Raw genomic sequence first — 19,796 nt, 5'->3', positions numbered from 1 at the left:
GGCAGGGCTGGGGAGTGACTCACTATGGGCAGATGGGGCCATCCTGCCTGACCCCGTGGAGTTTGACCTCACAGAATAGAAGGAGAAAAGCTGCAGAGAGCACAGTATTGATGAGCTGGTGTAAGGAAAGATTTCCCAGAATTGGAAGTGGGATGGACAAAAACTGGTGGAAAGATTGTGAAATATGGACTCAAAGGAACTGGGTTTGAATCCTGCTTTTTCTGTTTACCCTTTGTGTGCCTGCCAGAATCTCTTTTTTCTGTAAAAATGAGGGGGGAGGTGGACTAGCTGGCCTCTGAGGTCCTGTTCAGTTTTAAATCTATGACCCTATGATTCAGCCTCAGGAAGGAGAGGATCCCTCATGGGAGATAAACCCAGACAGAATGACTTCTTGTCAGCAATTGTAGAGAAAGGGTTTTTTATTCAGGTGCAAATTGGACTGGGGAGGAAGGATTGCTAAGTGGGTAGAGCATTGAACTTGGAGTCAGGAACTTGCCTGCTAGCTGTATAACCCTGGATAAGTTATTTAATTTCTCTAGGCCTCAGTTTTTTTCACCTACAGAATGGGGATAATATTAGCTTCTATCTCACTGTATTATCAGGCAACTCAAAGGAAGTGATGGATACCAAATGCTTTGGAAACCTTACATAATATAGTACACCATCTTTGAACTGGTTTCTAAAAGTCTTGGGTTCATATCTTGCCCGTGACCTCATTGATTGTGTGATCCTGGACAAGTGATTAATTTCTGGTGGATCCAAACCTGGATGTCCCTCTGGAAGAAGCTCTTCATCTTTGAACCAGGGGAAGTAATTCTGGAAAAATTTAGGGTGGCATTGGGGGAAGTGGAGATTTTACATAGACCTAATTTCATCCCAGAGGTTTAGATCTGGACTCTCAAAACTAGATCAGTGAAGTATCAAAGCAGAGAAAGCTGTCAAGAGAGGAGTCCTAGAATCCTAGAACAGAGAATGTCAGAATTAGGAACAGGGAATGTTGGAGATGGAAGGGGCCTTAGAACAGAGAATGTTAGTACTGGAAAATGGTTTAGAACAGAGGATGTCAGAGCTGGGAGAGATCTTAAAAGAGGGAAAGTCAGGGCTGGGAGAATCCTTAGAACAAGGAATGTCAGAGGTAAGAAGGACCTTAGAAAAGAGACTATCAGAGCTGGGAGATAACATAACACAGGGGACTTTAGAACGTCAGAACTGGACCAGATTTTCAGGAGGGAAGGATCTTAAATGTGCGAGCTGAGAAGTCTTAGTCCAGAGGTCATAGAATGAGCCAGGGAGTATCTTCATGATTCCATTATTCTATGTTTCTGGCTATTCTAAAATCCAGATTATTCTATTTATTACCTGTATGGCTTTGGGCAAAGCCATTTAACCCCATTTTCTTCATTTGTCCCCTAAGGGGGTAGGGCCTTTATGATCTTAGAACTTAGAGTGTGAGAGAGAAATGAGTACTCACTACAGCCTTCTCAATTGACACATGGGAAAAGGCAGACCAAGAGAGAAATCGGTTTGCCCAAAGTGAGTGAAAGCTAGGAGAACACACATCTGCTAACTTTTGGTTCTGGGTTTGAGTCATTCTCTCCCCTTACCCAGAGGAAAAACCCAGAAGAGTTCTGCCTAAAATGACTGCTTTGAGGGGCTCCCTTTTTTCTCCTCCCCAGGAGCCAGTGGGCCAGCTGCTCTCCAAGCTCCCTCTGGGTTCTGTCTTTTTGATCTAAGAAGTGGCCAGGGCTGCATGTTTAAACTCCTCCTCCAGAGCCTGCATTTAGAATGCTTCCTCTGACCCACCATCTTTTACATGTCCGGGGCTGCTGTCTTGAAAGACAATTCTTTCCCCTCAGTGAACTATTTTTAATCATGAATATCATTTTCATGTTGGATGAGAAAGCTGTGTCTAGCTAAGTGTCTATCTCTCCCTTGAAGGAAAATAAAGCCAGCAGAGAGATCCTTAAGCACCCACACGCAGATACTCACACGTCTCCACCGATGTTCAAGTGTCCCTACTACTTCCGTCCTTGGCACACTAACGCTTGGAAACACATTCGTTTCATCCCTTTTATCTACCGCACAGGGCTGTGGTAAAAACCAAATGAATTAATACTTGGAAAGCCCTTAGCTCAATGCCTGGCACACAGTAGGTGCTTAATAAATGCTCGCTCCCTTCCTTTCTTTTTCATACACACACTCACCTAGGCACAATCATATAGCCCCTAAAAACTTTCTTGGTCACACACATAAGCCCAAATTCACACACACTGTGTTCTTACATCTGTTTGCCCTCATCCACACACACCCTTGCTCATATGCTCCCCTGTACTACATTCACACGCAAGCCTACATGCATATAGTCATATTTTCCCACATACACCCAGTCCTTCTACACCTAAAAACATACGGGTGCCTTCAAACCCTCCCCAAAATACTCAAAAGCACCTGAGCACAGACCTTAACAAACACACTCATTGTAAAGCCTTCTCTAGCCCCTCTGTATTTACTGATTGATTCATTTCATCCAACTTGGAAGGTCCCAATTCTGAAAATCCCCGTTCTAGCATTAAATGTGCCCTTTGTAAATTGCTTTTTTATATGGCTTCAAATTCTCAACCCTGAAGAAAGAAGCTGAGGCTAATAACCAAAGCACAAGGCTGACCTTTGAAGTGTTTTGGAATAAGTCATAAAAATTGAAGGAAAAATTCTCTCTATTTGCTTCCTGCTTAAACTACAGGTTGTGTTCAAACGGTCAATCAATAAACATTTAGTAAGCACCTACTATGTGCCAGGCATTGTCCTCAGTGTTGAGGATACGGAGGCAAAAGACAGTCCCTGACCTTCTGGGGCTTTTAAACTGTAGGAGGAGACCACATGAAAGTAACATATACAAAGTAAGTGATCTGTAGGGTAAATAAGGAATCATAAACTGAGGGAAGGCATTAGAATTAAAAGAGATGGGGTATGGCTTCCTGTAGAAAGTTGGGTTTTAGTTGGGCTTTAGTTGTGGTGGTCAGTGACCTGGATTTGGATTAAGACCTTCTTAGGCACAGAGTAGCTTTTTGATAATAGTCAATTCACTCTTAAGCCTCAGCTGTAAAATAGGGCTAATAGTACCTATTTCTGGGGTTGTTGTGAGGACAGAGACTTGGTTTCTAGAAGGGATATGCGAGGTTAGGTCTAAGTCTTAAGAGATGAAGAAAGTAAAGTTCAATGAATTAATGCATGCAAAGGGCTTTGAAAAATTTTAAACCCTGATTGAAGTATTAACTGGTATTATTGTTGTATATTATCTACCACATAATCCTCCTTTGGCCTCCATCTTATTCTCCCCCCGCCCCTTCAACATCTCAGTCAAATTTAAGTCTCAATGTTTTCCATAAAAGGGTTAGAAATGGGCTCAGCATTGATCCCCAGAGAGATCCCATCCATCCCTAGCTGGGTTCTGGACATCCATGACCCCAAAGAGATAGAGTGATGTTGTGGAGAGAATATTGGACTTGGAATCAACAAGACTTGGGAGGAAATCACATTCAGATGTTGATTAACTGTGTGACCTGAAGAAATCACTTAACTTTTTGTACCTCAGTTTCCTCGCAAAGTAAAAAAGTTGGACTCGATCTCTTAGGTCCCTTCCAAATCCAGATCTTGTCTCCCTACCAAAGAAGAAAGATCCAGAAAAGGCAAAAATTGGGAGACATGAGTTTTTTCCTGTATATGTAATAAATAATGACGATGGCAATGAGAGCTAGGATTTCTATAACATTTTAAGAATTGTAAAGCCCTTTGTGTTTAATATTTTATTTGATTTTCACACAATCCCATGAGGTAGAGGCTGGTATTATTTTCATCACCTTTTAATAGATGAGAAAACTGAGTCTGAGAGAGTTTACGTGACCTGCCCGAAGTCACATAGTTGATAAATATTAAAGCCAGGATTCTAGCCCGGTTTTCTGAATCCAAGACTCTCTGTCTACTGTGCCATGCTATCTCAAATGAGCCTAATTAGGGAGCCAGGGCAAGGCTCGATATAACTAACTCATGCAGGGCTAGAAGTCCTCACTCTTATGTCACTGCTCTGTTCGTGGACCTGCAGCCCAATGATAAGTACTTTCACTGGTGGGCTGAGTAGGGGGCCTGGTGTCAAAAACCCTGCTGAGCTGATAGATTCAGTATCCAAAGGGAATTGTCCATTTTTTTATACATCTTGGCAAAAAGCCAGGAACTGACTAATTATTATCTCAAGGCCTCATCTTCATAAATTTGCTACCATATTTATAACTTTCATGGGCTGGCTCACTTGCATCTGCTGGGGTTGCCAGGGGATCATCTGTTTTGAGTGTTTGCTGCTGGATGGTTCAGCAAGCCCCCTGGAGTCCTCAATTAACTTGCACGTACCCATGAACTTCCTTTAAATCCCACATTTATACCTCCTACACCCCCACACCTGCACAATCCAAGCCCCCCACGGACAGAAGGCAAAGAGCACCAAGTTGGGGGGAAGTGGGCAGGGGGATGGAAGGACATCATTAGGGGCAGCTGGGCTTGCATCCCACCCTACCGCTCAGCACAGCTGTCCTGGCAACGGAAGACTGTCATCTTCTTGTAGTCAAAGAAGGATAATCCTCGGAGAGCCCGTCTGTTGGGGTTGTCCAAGTAGCAGCCGACGTATTTTGCTGGGGGGAGAAAAAACAGACCCAGCTGAAGATGAAGCTTAGTGGGAAAAGAAAAACTGCCAAGAATAATCCTGGCATTTGTATTGAGAGAGCCCAAAGAGAGATGGCTTTAGATGGAATAACTGGACCCAGCTTTGACTCTGATACCTTATACTTGGATAATTTGGGGTATCTTTGGGAAAGACTCTCTTCCTAGGCCTCAGTTTCCTCATTGGTAAAAATGAGGAAGTTGATGAAATGAATTCTAAGATTTTTTTCCACCTTTAAATCTAGGCAAGACAGGACAATGGAAAGAGCATTGGTTTGGTGTCAGAGGAAATCAGAAGATTTGGGTTCACTCCACTACTTTCTATCTGTGTGATTTTATCTGTCCATTGATAAGGTTGAACTATATGGATGCTAAAGACCCCGGAAGATCAAAATCGGAATCTTCATTTTTACCTTGATGACACCTTTTTTGTTTTGTTAAGAAGTCCAAGACACAGAAGTAAGAGGGCAGGACTGGCATCGTGGAGATGCCACGTGGAGGTTGGCAGTAATTGGTAGAATGGAAAGAAGCTTTAGACTTGGAATCAGAATGAATGAAGTCCTGCCTTGATGTACAAGCACAGGCTAGATGAGAACTTGGTAAGTATGTCATTATGGGAAGTCCTTTCAGGTATTTTCCTGAACCATGGGTTTGATCATATCATTCCCCTTCTTAGTAAATCTCAATAGCTTCCAAGTATTTCTAGAATTCACAACCTGACTACAACTTACCTTTCCAGCCTTATTGTACATTGTTCCCCTTTGTTTTCCCTATGGTCAAGTCAAATTATCTCTTCTTACTCTCCCTCAAATATGGAAGTCCATTTCTAGTCCCTCGACCTTTGCCCAGACAGTCCCCAATATGTAGAATTCATTTTCTCTTCATCTCTTATAATTCCTGATCTTTGTTAAGATGCAGCTCAAGTACCATGCTACTGGGAACTATCCTAGATCCCCTCAAATCAGAGGTTCTTGATTAGGCATCCTTGAATTTGTTTTTAAACTTAAAAAAAACATGTATTTTAATAACTTTCAAAATAACTGGTTTCCTTTATATATTGCGTATATATTGTGTTTTATACATTTAGAAACATGATTCTTAGAAGGAGTCTGTGGGCTTCACCAGATTGCCAAAGAGGAGTCCATGGCACAAAGTGACAAATTTTTGTTACCGGTACTAGTATCTCTCTGGACCCTCTTCAATCAATTTCCACTGATTTTGCAGGCACTATATACGTTTAAGATAAGCTCCTTAAGGGTAAAAACTACTTTGGCTTTTGTTTTTGGATTTCCAAAGACTAGCATTTGAAGCTCTTTCTAAGCCACCAGCTTAGTCCACTGGACTCCCTTTCCCCCATTCTTTAATTAATCAAAACTGGCCTATCTGGCTATTCCTTAAGCATAATATTCCCATATATTATAATATTATTATTATATCCCATATATTATAATATTATTATATCCCATACCCGAAATTTTCTCTCTTCTCACTTCCACTCTTAATTTCCCTGGCTTCCTTCAAGACTTGGTTCAAATTCTACCTTCTGCATGAAGTCTACCTCTTTCAGATTATTTTCATTTTCTCTTGGTAACACAGTAGATAGATCTGGTTCAGGAAGATCTGATTCTGTGATTCTGGCTTTGCCACTTACTATCTATGTAAGTTCAGACAGAATCTTTCTTCTTTCTGGACTTTAGTTTATTCATCCACTAAATGGACATCAAAACACTCAAATTACCCATTTCATAGCATTATTGTAAAGAAAACCTTTTATGAACTATGCCACTACAGAAATAAATGTTAACATATTGTTTTTATTATAAAAAATCAATCAACAAAATTGAGTGGATGCCCATCAGTTGGGGAATGGCTGAATAAGTTATGTTCTATATGTTCTTACATGTTCTATAAGAAATGATGAGCAGGCTGATTTTAGAAAAAGCCTTTTATGGACTAATGCTAAATGAAGTGAGCGGAGCCAAGAAAACACTGTATACAGTAACAACAAGATTATATAATAATCAACTGTGATGGATTTGTCTCTTCTCTGAAATGTGGTGATTCAGGGAGATTCTGATAGACTTATGTTAGAAAGGACCATCTGCATCCAGAGAAAGAACTATGGAGACTGAATGTGGACCAAAACATAGTGTTTTCATCTTTTGTTATTGCTGCTGTTTGTTTGCTTGTTTTTCTTTTTATTTATTATGTGGCTTTTTCCCCTTTTTGATCTGATTTTTCTTGCACATCATGACAAATATGGAAATATAATTAGGAGAATTGCTATCTTGGGGAGGGGGAAGGTAAAGAAGGGAGGGAGAAAAATTTGGAATATGAGATTCTGCAAAGGTGAATCTTGGAAAAATAAAATACTATTTCAAGAACTCAACCAATAAGTCCTTAGCAAGCAAATCCTGTGTCCTGGTCACTGTGCTAGGGGGTGGGGATACAAATACAAGGAATGAAACAGTCCCTGCCCTTAATGAGCTTATCTTCTGTGGGGGGAATATTGAGAGGTCTATGCAGGGTAATTACAAGGTAATTGGGAAAGGAGGGGATCAGCAGGCATGATGATCAAAGAAGTGTTCATGTAGAAGGTTATGCTGAGCTACTAGAGGAAGAGGAGGATTCTATGAAGTGGAGGTGAGCAGGGAATGCATTGGGGTTGGCCAACATAAAGGCATAGAGATGAGAAATGAACTACTTTGTTATTCAGTCGTTTCACTTATGTCCAACTCTTCATGACCCCATTTGGGCTTCTAGGCAGAGATACTAGAGTTGTTCAATATTTTATTTTCCAGATAATTTTACAGATGAGGAAACTGAGGCAAACAGAGTTAAGTGACTCACCCAGAGTCACACAACTCGGAAGTATCTGCTGGATTTAAACTCAAGACGCAGCTCTCTGACTTCAGGTTCTGCCCTCTATGCACTATGGTGTCACCTAGGGACCTCACCAAGGGCAGTCCTCCACTGTGCTTGAGGGACAGAAAAAAAACCCCATTATGTTTAGATTGTAGAATGGGATCTATAAGCTATTTCAGGAATGACAATGATAGATCTGATTCCCAACTCAAAAAAAATTTTCCAAAATGCTCGCCCAGGGCCCAGATTTAATTCTATCCACTGCCACTGAAGGAAGAGGTCTCTAGGAAATCTTGCTCATCGATCAATCAGTAAACATTTATTAAACTCCTACTATGTGTCAGGGACTGTGCTAAGAGTGAGGGCTACCTGGAAAGCATTGGCTAGCATACTGGGCTGAGGAGTCAATATTTCTGACACTCAACTGTGTGATGAAGAACAAGTCCCTTCATTTGTCTAAGCCTCAGTTTCTCCTTTTGCAGGAAGGAGCTACTCATATTTACAGTCATTATTATGAGATTTCTGAGAGAGTATGGATTGGAAAATATTTTATAAACTTTAAAGCATCATAATGTGTCATTTTTCCAACAGGGCTATGCTTTGGCTCCCAGAGATGTTTTGTGGACAATGACCAGCACACAACTTGCTATTATTTTTCATGAATCAAGTCCTCTTACTCTAACTTTAAATATTTATGAACAAATAGGACCCATCTCTCATTTCTTTCTGATCTTATATCCCAACTGAGCTCCCTTTCCCCCTTCTCTCTGATCTTCAGGGGAAAGAAGCATCCACATCATCAGTCTTTGCAGGCTACACAGGCAAAACCCTCACATGTGCTGGTTCCTTCCTTTTATCTGCTGCATCATGACCCATTGTCTTTCAGGAATCACTCCAGACAGGAACATCAAACAATACTTGACTGACAGCCCTGTTCCTCCCAGGGGGCTGGAAGCAGACACATTCTGAAGCTATTAACCCGGCAGATCCAAAGAAGTCTGGGTTTGAGAGCTTTTCCTGTCCTCCTGGGCTATCACTGTGCCTCTTCTGTGGCACTCCTATTTGCGACTAACCCTCTGCCATCAATTTCTCACTCTCATCTTTTAAACAGTGGTACAATTTGCAAGGGTTTATTTGATAATGATATTTTAAAGAACCCAGAGAGCATTGGAGTTATAACAGAAGAATGGAGACCATCAGGGCTGGGGAGATCCTTAGAACAGAGAATGTCAGAACTTAGAGGAACCTTAGAACAAGAAATGTCAAACAAGAGCAGTGTTAGAGCTGGGAGGAGCCTTAGAACAAAGAATGTTAGAACTGAGAGGCAACTTGGAACTTAGAAATGTCAGAATTGGAAGGCCCTTAGAACAAAGGATGTCAGAGCTGAAGACCCTAAGAACACTGAATAATAGTATTTGAAGGTACCTTGAAACACAGATTTTTGAAGACTTTTGCTTCAGATATGCATATGAAATGTTATAGAGAAACCTAGCTTTTCCATATGTAATTCAGACTTGATCTTAAGCCAATAGATTGAATAATGGCCAAGAAATCTAACAAGAAACATATAGAAGCTCCCCTTCCAGCCTAGTATATCACAAAAAGACAGCTAGAATCTTTGAGCATGAGATAAAATATCCTGCCAAGAAAACCAGCTGGAGCTCAGGTGAATTGGCTGGAAGCTCATAGTAGCATACATATAGAAGAGCCTGGGAGGAGGAGAGGGAAAGGATGGGAGAGAGTTAGAGAAGCTGAGAAATGCCCAGGTTGGGGAGGATCCAAGGATAATGGAAACTCCAAACAGAACCCTCACTGGCTCATGATACCATCCTTAACAAACCAAGGACAGAGCTCTGACCAGGGACACTTAAGCTAGCACTCTGAACACAGGTGAATCAAGAGAGATGGATTCTAAGGTCAAGAGCCTAGGAAATTGATCTAAGGAATTATTATTCTCTGTAAAAGTGTAGGAAGAGAAATAACATGGTGGAGGTTAGATGTATTCCTAAGCTGAAGAATATACCAAACACTATAAAGAAATATCATAGGTCCAGGGACACTTAAGAGATAAACTCAGAAGAGAGTGAGTCCATAGAAATTTGCCAAATTCCCAGAAGAAAAAAACCGAGTGTGGTCTTAAGAAATGTGGAAGACATGAAGCAAGTGATAAAAAGTAAGATTTTAAATGAAATAAGAGTTCTGGAGGAAAGATTTGGAATGAGAATGAATAGCTTAGGACAGAAAGTAGAAAACTTTGCTGATGTAATAATCCCTGAAAATTAGAAGAGACTTAAGAGGACTCAATAGGTCTATGAGTCAACATGAAACTATAGAGCAAAATATAAAACTTTGCTTGGCAAGACAATCTAGGAGAGCTAATTTAGCAGTCATCAGACTTCCTGAAAATAATGACAAAAGAAAAAGCCTGGATGTTATCTTTCAAATTTTCCCAAAAGGAATTATGTTGATTTGCCAAAACAAGAGGGAAAAATGAAAATAAATAGATTTCATAAGCTACCTCCTGGAGGGAAAAAAATTAATTCTAAAACTCCAGAACATCATAGTCAAAATTCAGAGTTTCCAGGCCAAAGAAAAATATTGTAAGAGTCAGGACCACACAAGACTTGGGAGTATTACCTTATTGGAGAGGAAATCTTTGGATATGATATTCCAAAAGACAAATGATAAAGCTTACATATATCCTATAAGACTGAGTATAATCTTGGGGGTGGGTAGTGATATGGTTTGAAATCAAATAGAAGACTTTCCAGCACTTTTGATGAAAAAATAAAAACTGAGTATTTTGGTAAACATAGGAAACAAGAGCAACTAATTAAACAAGGTAAACATATTTAAGTGGTATGTTTGGGGATGAAATCATTATACATATATATATATATATATATATATATATATATACTTTTTTTTTTAACAAAAGGAGAAAAGACTAGTATCCTTTCAAAGGTATAATATCAAGGACCACAGAGGGTATCAAATGAGACAAATAATGAGACTGGGCTGATTTTCTTCTGTTATGATAATTTTAAGAGAGGAAGGAAAACAGGAAGCATGAGGAAGAGAATAAAACTTCCTATACCTCCTCATTTGTAGAAGTGAAAAAATGAATATATAAATGTGAACCTCAGTCTTATATAAAGCAGATAAAGAAGGTCCACTTGTTATCTCTCATGCACCCAAAATTTGGTGTAGTAATTTGTTAAATTCAATAGGGAAAAAGGCAAGGATGGGGAAAGGTAAGATAAAAGTTTAAAAGAAAGAGTAGAATTGGAGACAGAATAGTCATAAGCAAAAAAAAAAAAAAAAGAAAAAAACTTCATCTTCAGAGGAAGGATAGTGAAGGGAGATTAAAAGAAAAGACAGAAAGTGTAAGAATCTGTGATCAAAGTCTTGATGAGGGAAGGAAGAGCTGCAGTGAAGCAGAAACAGATCTTTTCAATTGGAGATTACTAGTGCTATTCATATTCTTCCTCTTTCACCAAATTCTTTTTTTCTGTAAAGAGGAAATGTATAAAAGGAAATTATGGAAGTAAACCCACAATTAACAATCAAAACCAGGAACATGAATGAAATGAACAAAAAAAAGTGGAAGATGATGACAAAATGGATTAGAAAACATAATCCAATCAGATAATGTTTATAAGAAGCACATCGAAAGAAAAAGATTCACACAGAGTTAAGATGAGCTGGAACAAAATTTTTTGTGCTTCAGATGAACTAAGAAATAAAAGGGGCTAACAAACATGATCTCAAATAATTGAACAGTAAAAATAAAAGTGGTTAAAAGAGATAAAGAGAAAAATTACATTATAATAAAAGAAATTATAAACTATAGAAATAACACCAATGTTTTAATTAAGTAAGGTTGATCTGGTAACCATCTCTTTGGGGGGGGGGGGGAAAGTATATATGACACAACTTTAAAATATAATCTACATTATAAATATTTTCTCTATCACTTTTCAAAGCCTAGACAATTAACAAGTTAATAAATCAAGCTCAGATTTGCAGCACTTGTTGATTTCTGAAATATAAAAGCTCATACTGAAAATTAATCATTTCTTTCAAGATAGTTCAAAATGGTTCCAACAAATCCCTGAAAATAAGTAAAGAATGGCACCATATCTAATTATTTAATCACGTTAATCAAATGACAGGGAGGAATACTCCAAAATCTGGAACAGTTGGGGGTTCCATGCACCCCCCTCAGACAGACAAATCTAACAAAAAAAAAAAAGATAAACAAGAAAGATGATAAAATCTTGATAAAACTTTAGAAAAGCTAGTTATGAGAGATACCTGGCAACAGCTGAATGGAAATCAAAAGTAATATACATATTTCTCCACTAATAGGGTATGTTGAAAAATTGGCCAGGTACTAGGGCACGAAGACCTCATTAGCAAATCCAGAAAAGCAGAGATATTAAACTCACCATTATTGGCCAGGTAACAATGAAATGTAATTATTGGCAAAGGGCCTTTGAAAAAAATGATTCAAACTTAGATGAAGACTAATTACATAATCCTAAAGAATTGATATGTCAACAAACAAATCGTGGAAATAATAGCTAACTTCACCAAAAAAAGAAAAAAAAAGACAACAATGAAACAATATCAAATTTTGGAATCCAGCCAAATCGGTTCTCAGGGAAAAATCTATATTGCTACATGCTTTGATCACAAAAAAGAACAATAAATAGGGCACACAATCAAAAAATAAAAACTAGAAAAGCCACAAGCCCCCCCAAAAACTGCAAAATTTTGAAATTTAAAAAATTTGAGACCAATGAATCTAAAATAAACCAAAAAATGAAGTATTAAAAATAGGAACTGTTTTGAAAAACTTACAAAATAGATAAACCATTAGCTAATCTGCTTTTTTAAAAAAAGGAACATCAAAATTTTAAAAGAAGAATTCGCAACAAATGAAGAGGAAATAAAGGAAATTATTAAAAACACTTTTGCCCAATTAAATGCTAACATCAACAACTTTAACAAAATGGCTGAATATTTATAAAAATATAAAGTATCTATAGAGAGCAAGAAATGGAGAGTCAAAACAACAGAATCTTAGAAAAAGAAATAAAACAAGTTATTAAGTAGTTATTAAATTTTCCCCAAAGGGGAAAAGCCAGGAATTGATGGATTACAAGTAAATTCTAATAAACATTCAAAGGACAGACAATTCCAATATTACAAACTTGTTTACACAAATAGACAAAGAAACATTCAACCAAATTCTGATCTTGATAGCTAAGCCAGAGAAAATCAAAGAGAAAGAAAAAAACATACCAACTAGCCAGCAGAAACCCAAGAGACCACAAAAGTACCGATGCAAAAACATTAAATAAAATATTAGCAAAGAACCCACAGAAGCATATTCAAAAGATTATACATTATAATCAGGCTGAATTTATACATAGAATGTAGATTTGGTTCAACATTAGGAAAACTATAAACATGAGACAATATTAATAACAGAGCAAATAAAAATCACATGTAGAAAAAGTTTTTGAAAAAATATAATGCTCATTTCTATTAAAAAACATCAAAGAGCGTTGAAATAAAAAGTTGTATCTAACTAGAAACAAAAATTAGCATTATTCAAAACAGAAAAACATTAAAGAGCTTTCCAATGAGATATGGAGAAAAGTATGTATATTCATTATTACTGCTATTATTTGATGTAGTCCAGAAATACTGTAGCAATGAGACAAGGGAAAAAAAAAAACCGGAGATACTAAATATAGATGAATAAGAAATAAAATGATTACCTTTTGCATATTATATGGAACGTGTTGAATACCATAGAAATAAAACTAAAAATTAATTGAAACTGTAACTTCATCAAAATAACAGCTACAAAATAAGCCCACACAAATCATTGTTTTTTTTCATGTTCAAAAAAACAAACCTCCTCAGGAAAATATAGAGAAATATCATTCTACATAACTATACTACACATAAAGTATTTGGTAGTCTACTCATCAATATACATTTTAAAATTACATGAATACAATTGCAAAACATTCTCTATAGAAATAAAGGCAAATATAAATTACTGGATAAATATTAGCTGCTCATGGTTGGGTAAACCATGGTTGGGTATAAAAATGACAATCCCCACCTAAAATAATTTCCTTATTTGGTACCACAACAACCAATCTACCAATGGGTTAATTCTTAGAGAAAAGAGAAAAATAACAAAATTCATATGGAGTAATTAAAGATACAGAATTTTAAGAGAAGAGAATAGAAAGGAAGGGCAAAACTTTGAAGTATTAAATCTCAAACTATACTATAAAGCAGTAATCATTAAAAGGGGTCAGATTAATTACACCAAGTCCAGAAATGAAAGAACACAATAGTGTAATGTTTGATACATCAAAAGACCCCAACAACTAGAATTAGGACTCCATTTGACAAAACTACTGGGCAAAATGAAAAGCATTCTACTGGAAATTAGTTTAGACTAGAATCTCATGTCATATACCTCAATAAACTCCAAAGAAATATATATAATTAGATATAAAAGATCACAGCAAAAACAAATTAGAGAAATAAGGTAGTCAATTGGAGGAACAAGGGATGTCTTAGAAATTGGGGAAAGACTGAACAAATTAGAGCATATGAATATATTATAATATTATTATACCAAAAGGAATAATGAACATGAAGGATTCAAAGAAACCTGGAAAGACTTATAAGAGATAATACATAGTGAATTGAGTAGAACAAGAAAACAATTATATAATGACTATAAGATTATAAATGTTCTGAGATACTATATCCCAACACTCAAATATATTGACAAGTCAAATCATCAAAACAGGTCATAGGCAATGGGTGTCAGTGGATAGAGTACTGGATCTAGATAAGGGAAACCTGAGTTCAAATATAGTCTCACACATTTATGAGCTGTGTGATCCTAGCAATCATTTAACATTTATCTCAGTTTCCTCTAGTATAAATTGGGGATAATAATAGCATCTACCTTGAAGATTGCTGTAAGGTTAAAAATGAGATAATATTAGCTAAAAGTGCTTAGCACAATGCCTATCACATAGTAGGTACTATATAAATTCTTATTCCTTTCCTAAAACATATCATGTCCACTTAGAAATTTCAAGGTATCTCTGTGGGAACATATTTTCTGGTGCTTTAGTTCAAGAGCCCCCACCAATATTTTTCCCATTATAATTAGCAGTTGAGAATCATTTGGTCAACTAAACTTAAATAGCTTTTAAAGGACATTTACTAAAATGACATAATTGATATTTTCTTAAAAGTGTGTACAGTAGATATACACACAAGTCCAAACAGAGTCAGGGGAAAAGATAGCTCCTGGCTCTTGGTTGCTCAAAGTACTCTTCTCCCTTTTGTGAAGTATTTAAGACATTCTTCTTGTGTGTGTTGTATGCAACTTCACTGTTGAGCTCTTTCTAGAGTTATGAATCTATGTCTGGTCTAACCATCAGTCATTTCAGGGATGCTGCGAAGATACCCTTGGGAAGATGAATCCTTCAGTCCTCTGAAACTTGAACCATTTTTCTCTGGCAAAAACAGAAGGTGGAGTGGGAAGAAAATCAGGGACAAAGTCCAGCTGATTAATCCTTCTTCTCCCCCAACCCCCTACCCGACCAAAGTCATTCCTTGAGGAGAGAGTAATGAAAGTGCATTCTCTTATTTAACTGCTTGCTAGAATATAGATCTCAGCCAGATGCTCAAATCATTTGGGTTTTAAACCGGTCTTCTATTTTATATATAACCTACAGGGCATGGTGTTTTCTCAAACAATTGAAAAACTCTGTTAATGCCACTCTTAGTCATACAAGGACATTTATAACTTGCTTATTGATTAGTATTTAATTGATTAATTGATAAGTATCAGGATACATTCTTGGTTTTTTTTAAGTTTGAGATGAAGGTAATCGTTTAGAGTCACTCAGACACTTTTTCCCTTACATAGAACAAAATAATAATTGAAAGTCTTAAGAAGAGTTCCTTCCATGGGTGGAGTCAAGATGGTGAGCAAAAGAAAGAAAGCTGCTCATGCTTTCCCAGGTTCCCTTAAGAACCACATGAAACCAAAACTCTGAACAGAGTCTGATGGAATGAAACCATTCTCTAGCTTAAAATAGACTGGAAGAAAGGTCAGTATTACTGGGGTGAAAAGGATGTTCAGCCCAGCTCAGAAGGAGTCCAGGAAAGCCAGTGAGAAGTTCTTAATCAGAGCAGATTAGTAACTCAGTAGTGGAGCAGACCAGTGGGGCAGCCTCCAGTTGCATCTCAAAAGGTAAATTCTGGGAAACCAGGTTGTTCCGGGAATGAGTAGGTACCCCTTATTGTGAGCAAGACACCCAACACAAAAGGCCCCTGTGCTCATAGCCAAGGCTCAGAATTGCACAGGAAGCTTAGGACAATGCTCCCTTTAGCACAGGAGCAGAATTCAGCCATAAAAGGTACAAAAAAGGAAATTTTTGAAAGAGAAGAAAAGAAAATGAGCAAGAAATAGAAAAGAATCTCAACCACAGAAAGCTACTATGGTGACAGGGAAGACCAAAACACCAACTCAGATGAGGACAAAATGTTCATAAAGGAAATCTTAAAGGGTTCTATGAATTGGTCTCAAGTCCATAGAGGCTTCTTGGAAGTGTTCATAAAATATCGTAAAAGGCAAACAAGAGAGGTAGAAGAAAAAATGAGAAAAAAAAGATGAGAGGTATGCAAGAGAAAGTCAACAACTTGGAAAAAGGAAAGACAAAAACTGATTGAAGAAATTAATTTCTTAAAAACACAATAGGCCAAATGCAAAAAAAAAATCCACTGAAGAAAACTTTGAAAAGTAGAATTACTTAAAAGAGATACATAAGCTTCCTGGGGAAAAAAATCATACATTAAAAACTAGAACAGGGAAAATGAAAGCTAATTACTCCATGAGAAATCAAGCATCAGTCAAACAAAATAAAAAGAATGAAAAAATGGAAGAAAAAATCATTGAAGAAACAGCCAACCTGAAAAATAGATCCAGGCTAGACTATTTTAAAATTATTGGTCTACCTGAAGGCCATGATCAAAAAAAGAGTCTGGATAGGATTCTGTGAGAGATCATCAGAGAAAACTGCCCTGATATACCAGAAGCATAAGGGGAGCTAATCATGAAAAGAATCCATCAATCACCTCTGGAAAGACAATCCACAAGGAAAGACTTAAGAACTGATGGATGCCAGGACCAACCTCAACTCTTGAGATCTGATGATGAAGCATTGTCTCACTTTTTAGAGGGGTATGAATGAGACATACATTTTAATTTATGTCAGTGTATGATTTTACCTCATTTGGATAGGCTAGTGTTTTAAGGGAAGTGGAGAAGACATAAAAGGAGGGTGGGCAGAGAGAGGCAGTTTGAAATGGTAAGACCAAAAAAAGGAAGGAAGAAAAGTGTCAATGAAGCATTTTGTTAAATGTACAGAAGTGATCAGAAGGAGATTCAGAAGATAGTTGGGTGAGATGGCTTTGGAACAAAATGCTGAATTGAGCATATTCTTTAAAAAAAACAAGCAGTAGTTGTGGTTTCATATTCAATTCTCTTTTTCTGTTCTTCTTTTAAATATAGAAACATTTAAGTTTGGTGCTGTTTATCAAGCCCTAAATAAAAAGGTTTTTTTAAGTTGTAAAAAGAGAAACTCCCTACTCTACCTCCAAAAAATAAACTAAAATAATATCAGAACTGGGATTTTAGAGTTTAGAATGTCAGATCTGGAAAGAATCTCAGAGAGATTGTGAGAGCTTGGAGGGACCTGAGGACAAATGACAGAATATAGGGACGTAGAAAGTTGGAGTTGGAAAGACCTTTGAGGATAGAATGTGGACATTCATAGGGTCCTTAGAAAGCAACCAATAGTATATTAGGCTTGAAAGGAAACTCAGAACGTGGAATGGCAGAGTTGAAAGGAACCTTAGTCAATAATGATGATTTTTAAAGTAGGGAGGACCTAGAGAATAGACACTATCAAAACTGGAAGAGCCCTTCCAACTCAAGCACAGCAGATCTGGATAGCCCTAGAATATGAATGACACAAAATATTAAAACATGCAAAGTGCTAGAAGGACTCTCCCAGAATGTTCGGATGCAAAGAGATAGAGATAATGACTAAACCTGTGATTCACTGATGTGGCTACTCCAGAGGAAGAAATCCTATTTACTAACATTGATAGCTTAGAAAATACCTAATGTAGTGAGGAGCCAAGTATCCTGCCCTGGGGAATATCCTCAGTTTGGATCAGAGGAGGAAACCAAAGGGCTTTTAGAAAACAGGACACAGATTGTTAAAAGGAGAGAGAGAGAGAGAGAGAGAGAGAGAGAGAGAGAGAGAGAGAGAGAGAGAAACACAGAGACAGAGAGATAGGCACACACAGAGAAACAAACAGAGAGATAGAGGAGGAGGAGGAGAAGGAGAAGAGGAGGAGGAGAAGGAGAAGAGGAGGAGGAGGAGGAAAAGAAGAAGAAGAGGAGGAGGAGGAAGAGGAAGAAGAAGACAAACAAGAAGAACAAAAACAAGAATGAGATGAAAAAGAAGAAGAACAATAAGAAGAGCAAGAAGGAGGAGGAGAAGGAGAGGGAAATGGAGGAGAGAGAGAGAGAAACAGAGAAAGGAGAGGGGAGAAGAAGGAGACAGAGTTTAGAACATAAAACACAGAATCTTAGAGCTGAAAGGGACCTAAAACATAGAGTATTTAAAAAATGAAAGGTGAGAATCCTAGAGAATCAATCAACTAAAAAAAAATTACAAGAAACAATTCACAACTTTAGCAAAGTTGCCAGATACAAAATAAATCCACATAAATCATCAGTATTTCTACATGTTACCAACAAAGTCTAGCAGCAAGAGGTACAAAGAAATTCCATTGAAAATAACTGTAGATAATACAAAATATTTGGGAGTTTATCTGCCAAGACAAAGTCAGGAACTATATGAATATGGTTATAAAACACTTTCTACATAAAGTCAGATCTAAACAATTGGAAGAATATCAAGTGCTCATGGGTAGGCTGAGCTAATATAAAAAAAATGACTCTGCTAACTAAATTAATCTACTTTTTTTTAGTGCCATATCAATCAAACTACTTTACAGAGCTAGAAAAAATAATAACAGAGTTCATCTGGAAGAACAAAAGGTCAAAATTTCAATGACTTTAATGAAAAAAAATACAAATTTAGATGGCCTAGTTCTACCAGACCTCACACTGTATTATAAAGCAGCAATCATCAAAAATATTTGGTAATGGTTAAGAAATAGAGTAGTTGATCAATGGAATAGGTTAGGTGTCCAAGACACAATAGTCAATGACTATAATAATCTAGTGTCTGATAAACCCAAAGTTCCCAGTTTCTGGGTTGTCAAATTCACTATTTGACAAAAATTGCTGGGGAAAATGGAAATTAGTAGGGCAGAAACTAGGCATTGATGAACACCTAACACCCTATATCAAGATAAGATCAAAATGGGTTCAGAATGATACAAAAAAAGAATGATACTATGTGCATCCAGAAAAAGAACTAAGGAGACTGAATATAAATCAACACCTGCTATGTTCAATTTTTTCCCTGTGATTTTATCTTTTCCAAGGTTTTTTCCCTTTTGCTCTGATTTTTCTCTCCCAACATGATTCATAAAGCAATGTGTTTAAGAAAGGAAGGAAGAAAGGAAGGAAGGAAGGAAGGAAGGAAGGAAGGAAGGAAGGAAGGAAGGAAGAAAAAGAAAGAAAGAAAAAGAGAAAAAAGAGAGATAGAGGGAGGGAGGGAGGGAGGGAGAGAGGAAGGAAGGGAGAGAGAGAGAGAAAGGGAGGGAGGGAGGGAGAAAGGAAGAAAGGAAGGAAGGAAGGAAAAAATTAGAAGAACAAAAGTTAGTCTACCTCTCAGATCTGTGGAAAAAGACAAAATTTATGGCCCAAGAAGAACTAGAGTACAGCACGAAATGAAAAATGGATAATTTTAATTATATTAAGTTAAAAAATGTTGTACCAGCAAAACCAAGGTAGACAAGATTAGAAGGGAAGCAAAAAACTGGGGGGAAATTTTTACTTTCAAGGATTCTGATAAAGACTTCATTTCTGAAATATAGAGAGAATTGACTCAAATTTGTGAAAAATACAAGCCATTCTCCAATCAATAAATGGTCAAAGTATATGAACAATTTTCATA

General features: G+C 37.2%; 1 protein-coding gene across 6 annotated transcripts in view; it reads right to left on the bottom strand.

Annotated features, from left to right (window-relative positions):
• The window catches only part of WSCD2 (WSC domain containing 2), a 142,620-nt gene that overhangs the window by 40,873 nt on the left and 81,951 nt on the right, over positions 1 to 19,796 (bottom strand). For 5 of the 6 annotated variants that reach the window (XM_003761087.3, XM_031948738.1, XM_031948739.1 and 2 more), the window contains exon 3: positions 4,565 to 4,679. The exons of the other annotated variant lie outside the window; for it this stretch is intronic. In XM_003761087.3, the coding sequence (XP_003761135.1) occupies positions 4,565 to 4,679 (115 nt within the window). The remainder of the gene's footprint in view (positions 1 to 4,564; positions 4,680 to 19,796) is intronic. 6 annotated transcript variants of the gene reach the window in all.

The sequence above is a fragment of the Sarcophilus harrisii genome, chromosome 1 (assembly GCF_902635505.1).
Source record: "Sarcophilus harrisii chromosome 1, mSarHar1.11, whole genome shotgun sequence".
In the NCBI taxonomy this organism is placed as follows: Eukaryota; Metazoa; Chordata; class Mammalia; order Dasyuromorphia; family Dasyuridae; genus Sarcophilus; species Sarcophilus harrisii.
The sequence above is the reverse complement of the archived record's forward strand: the minus strand, read 5'-3'. Positions and strand labels throughout refer to the sequence as shown.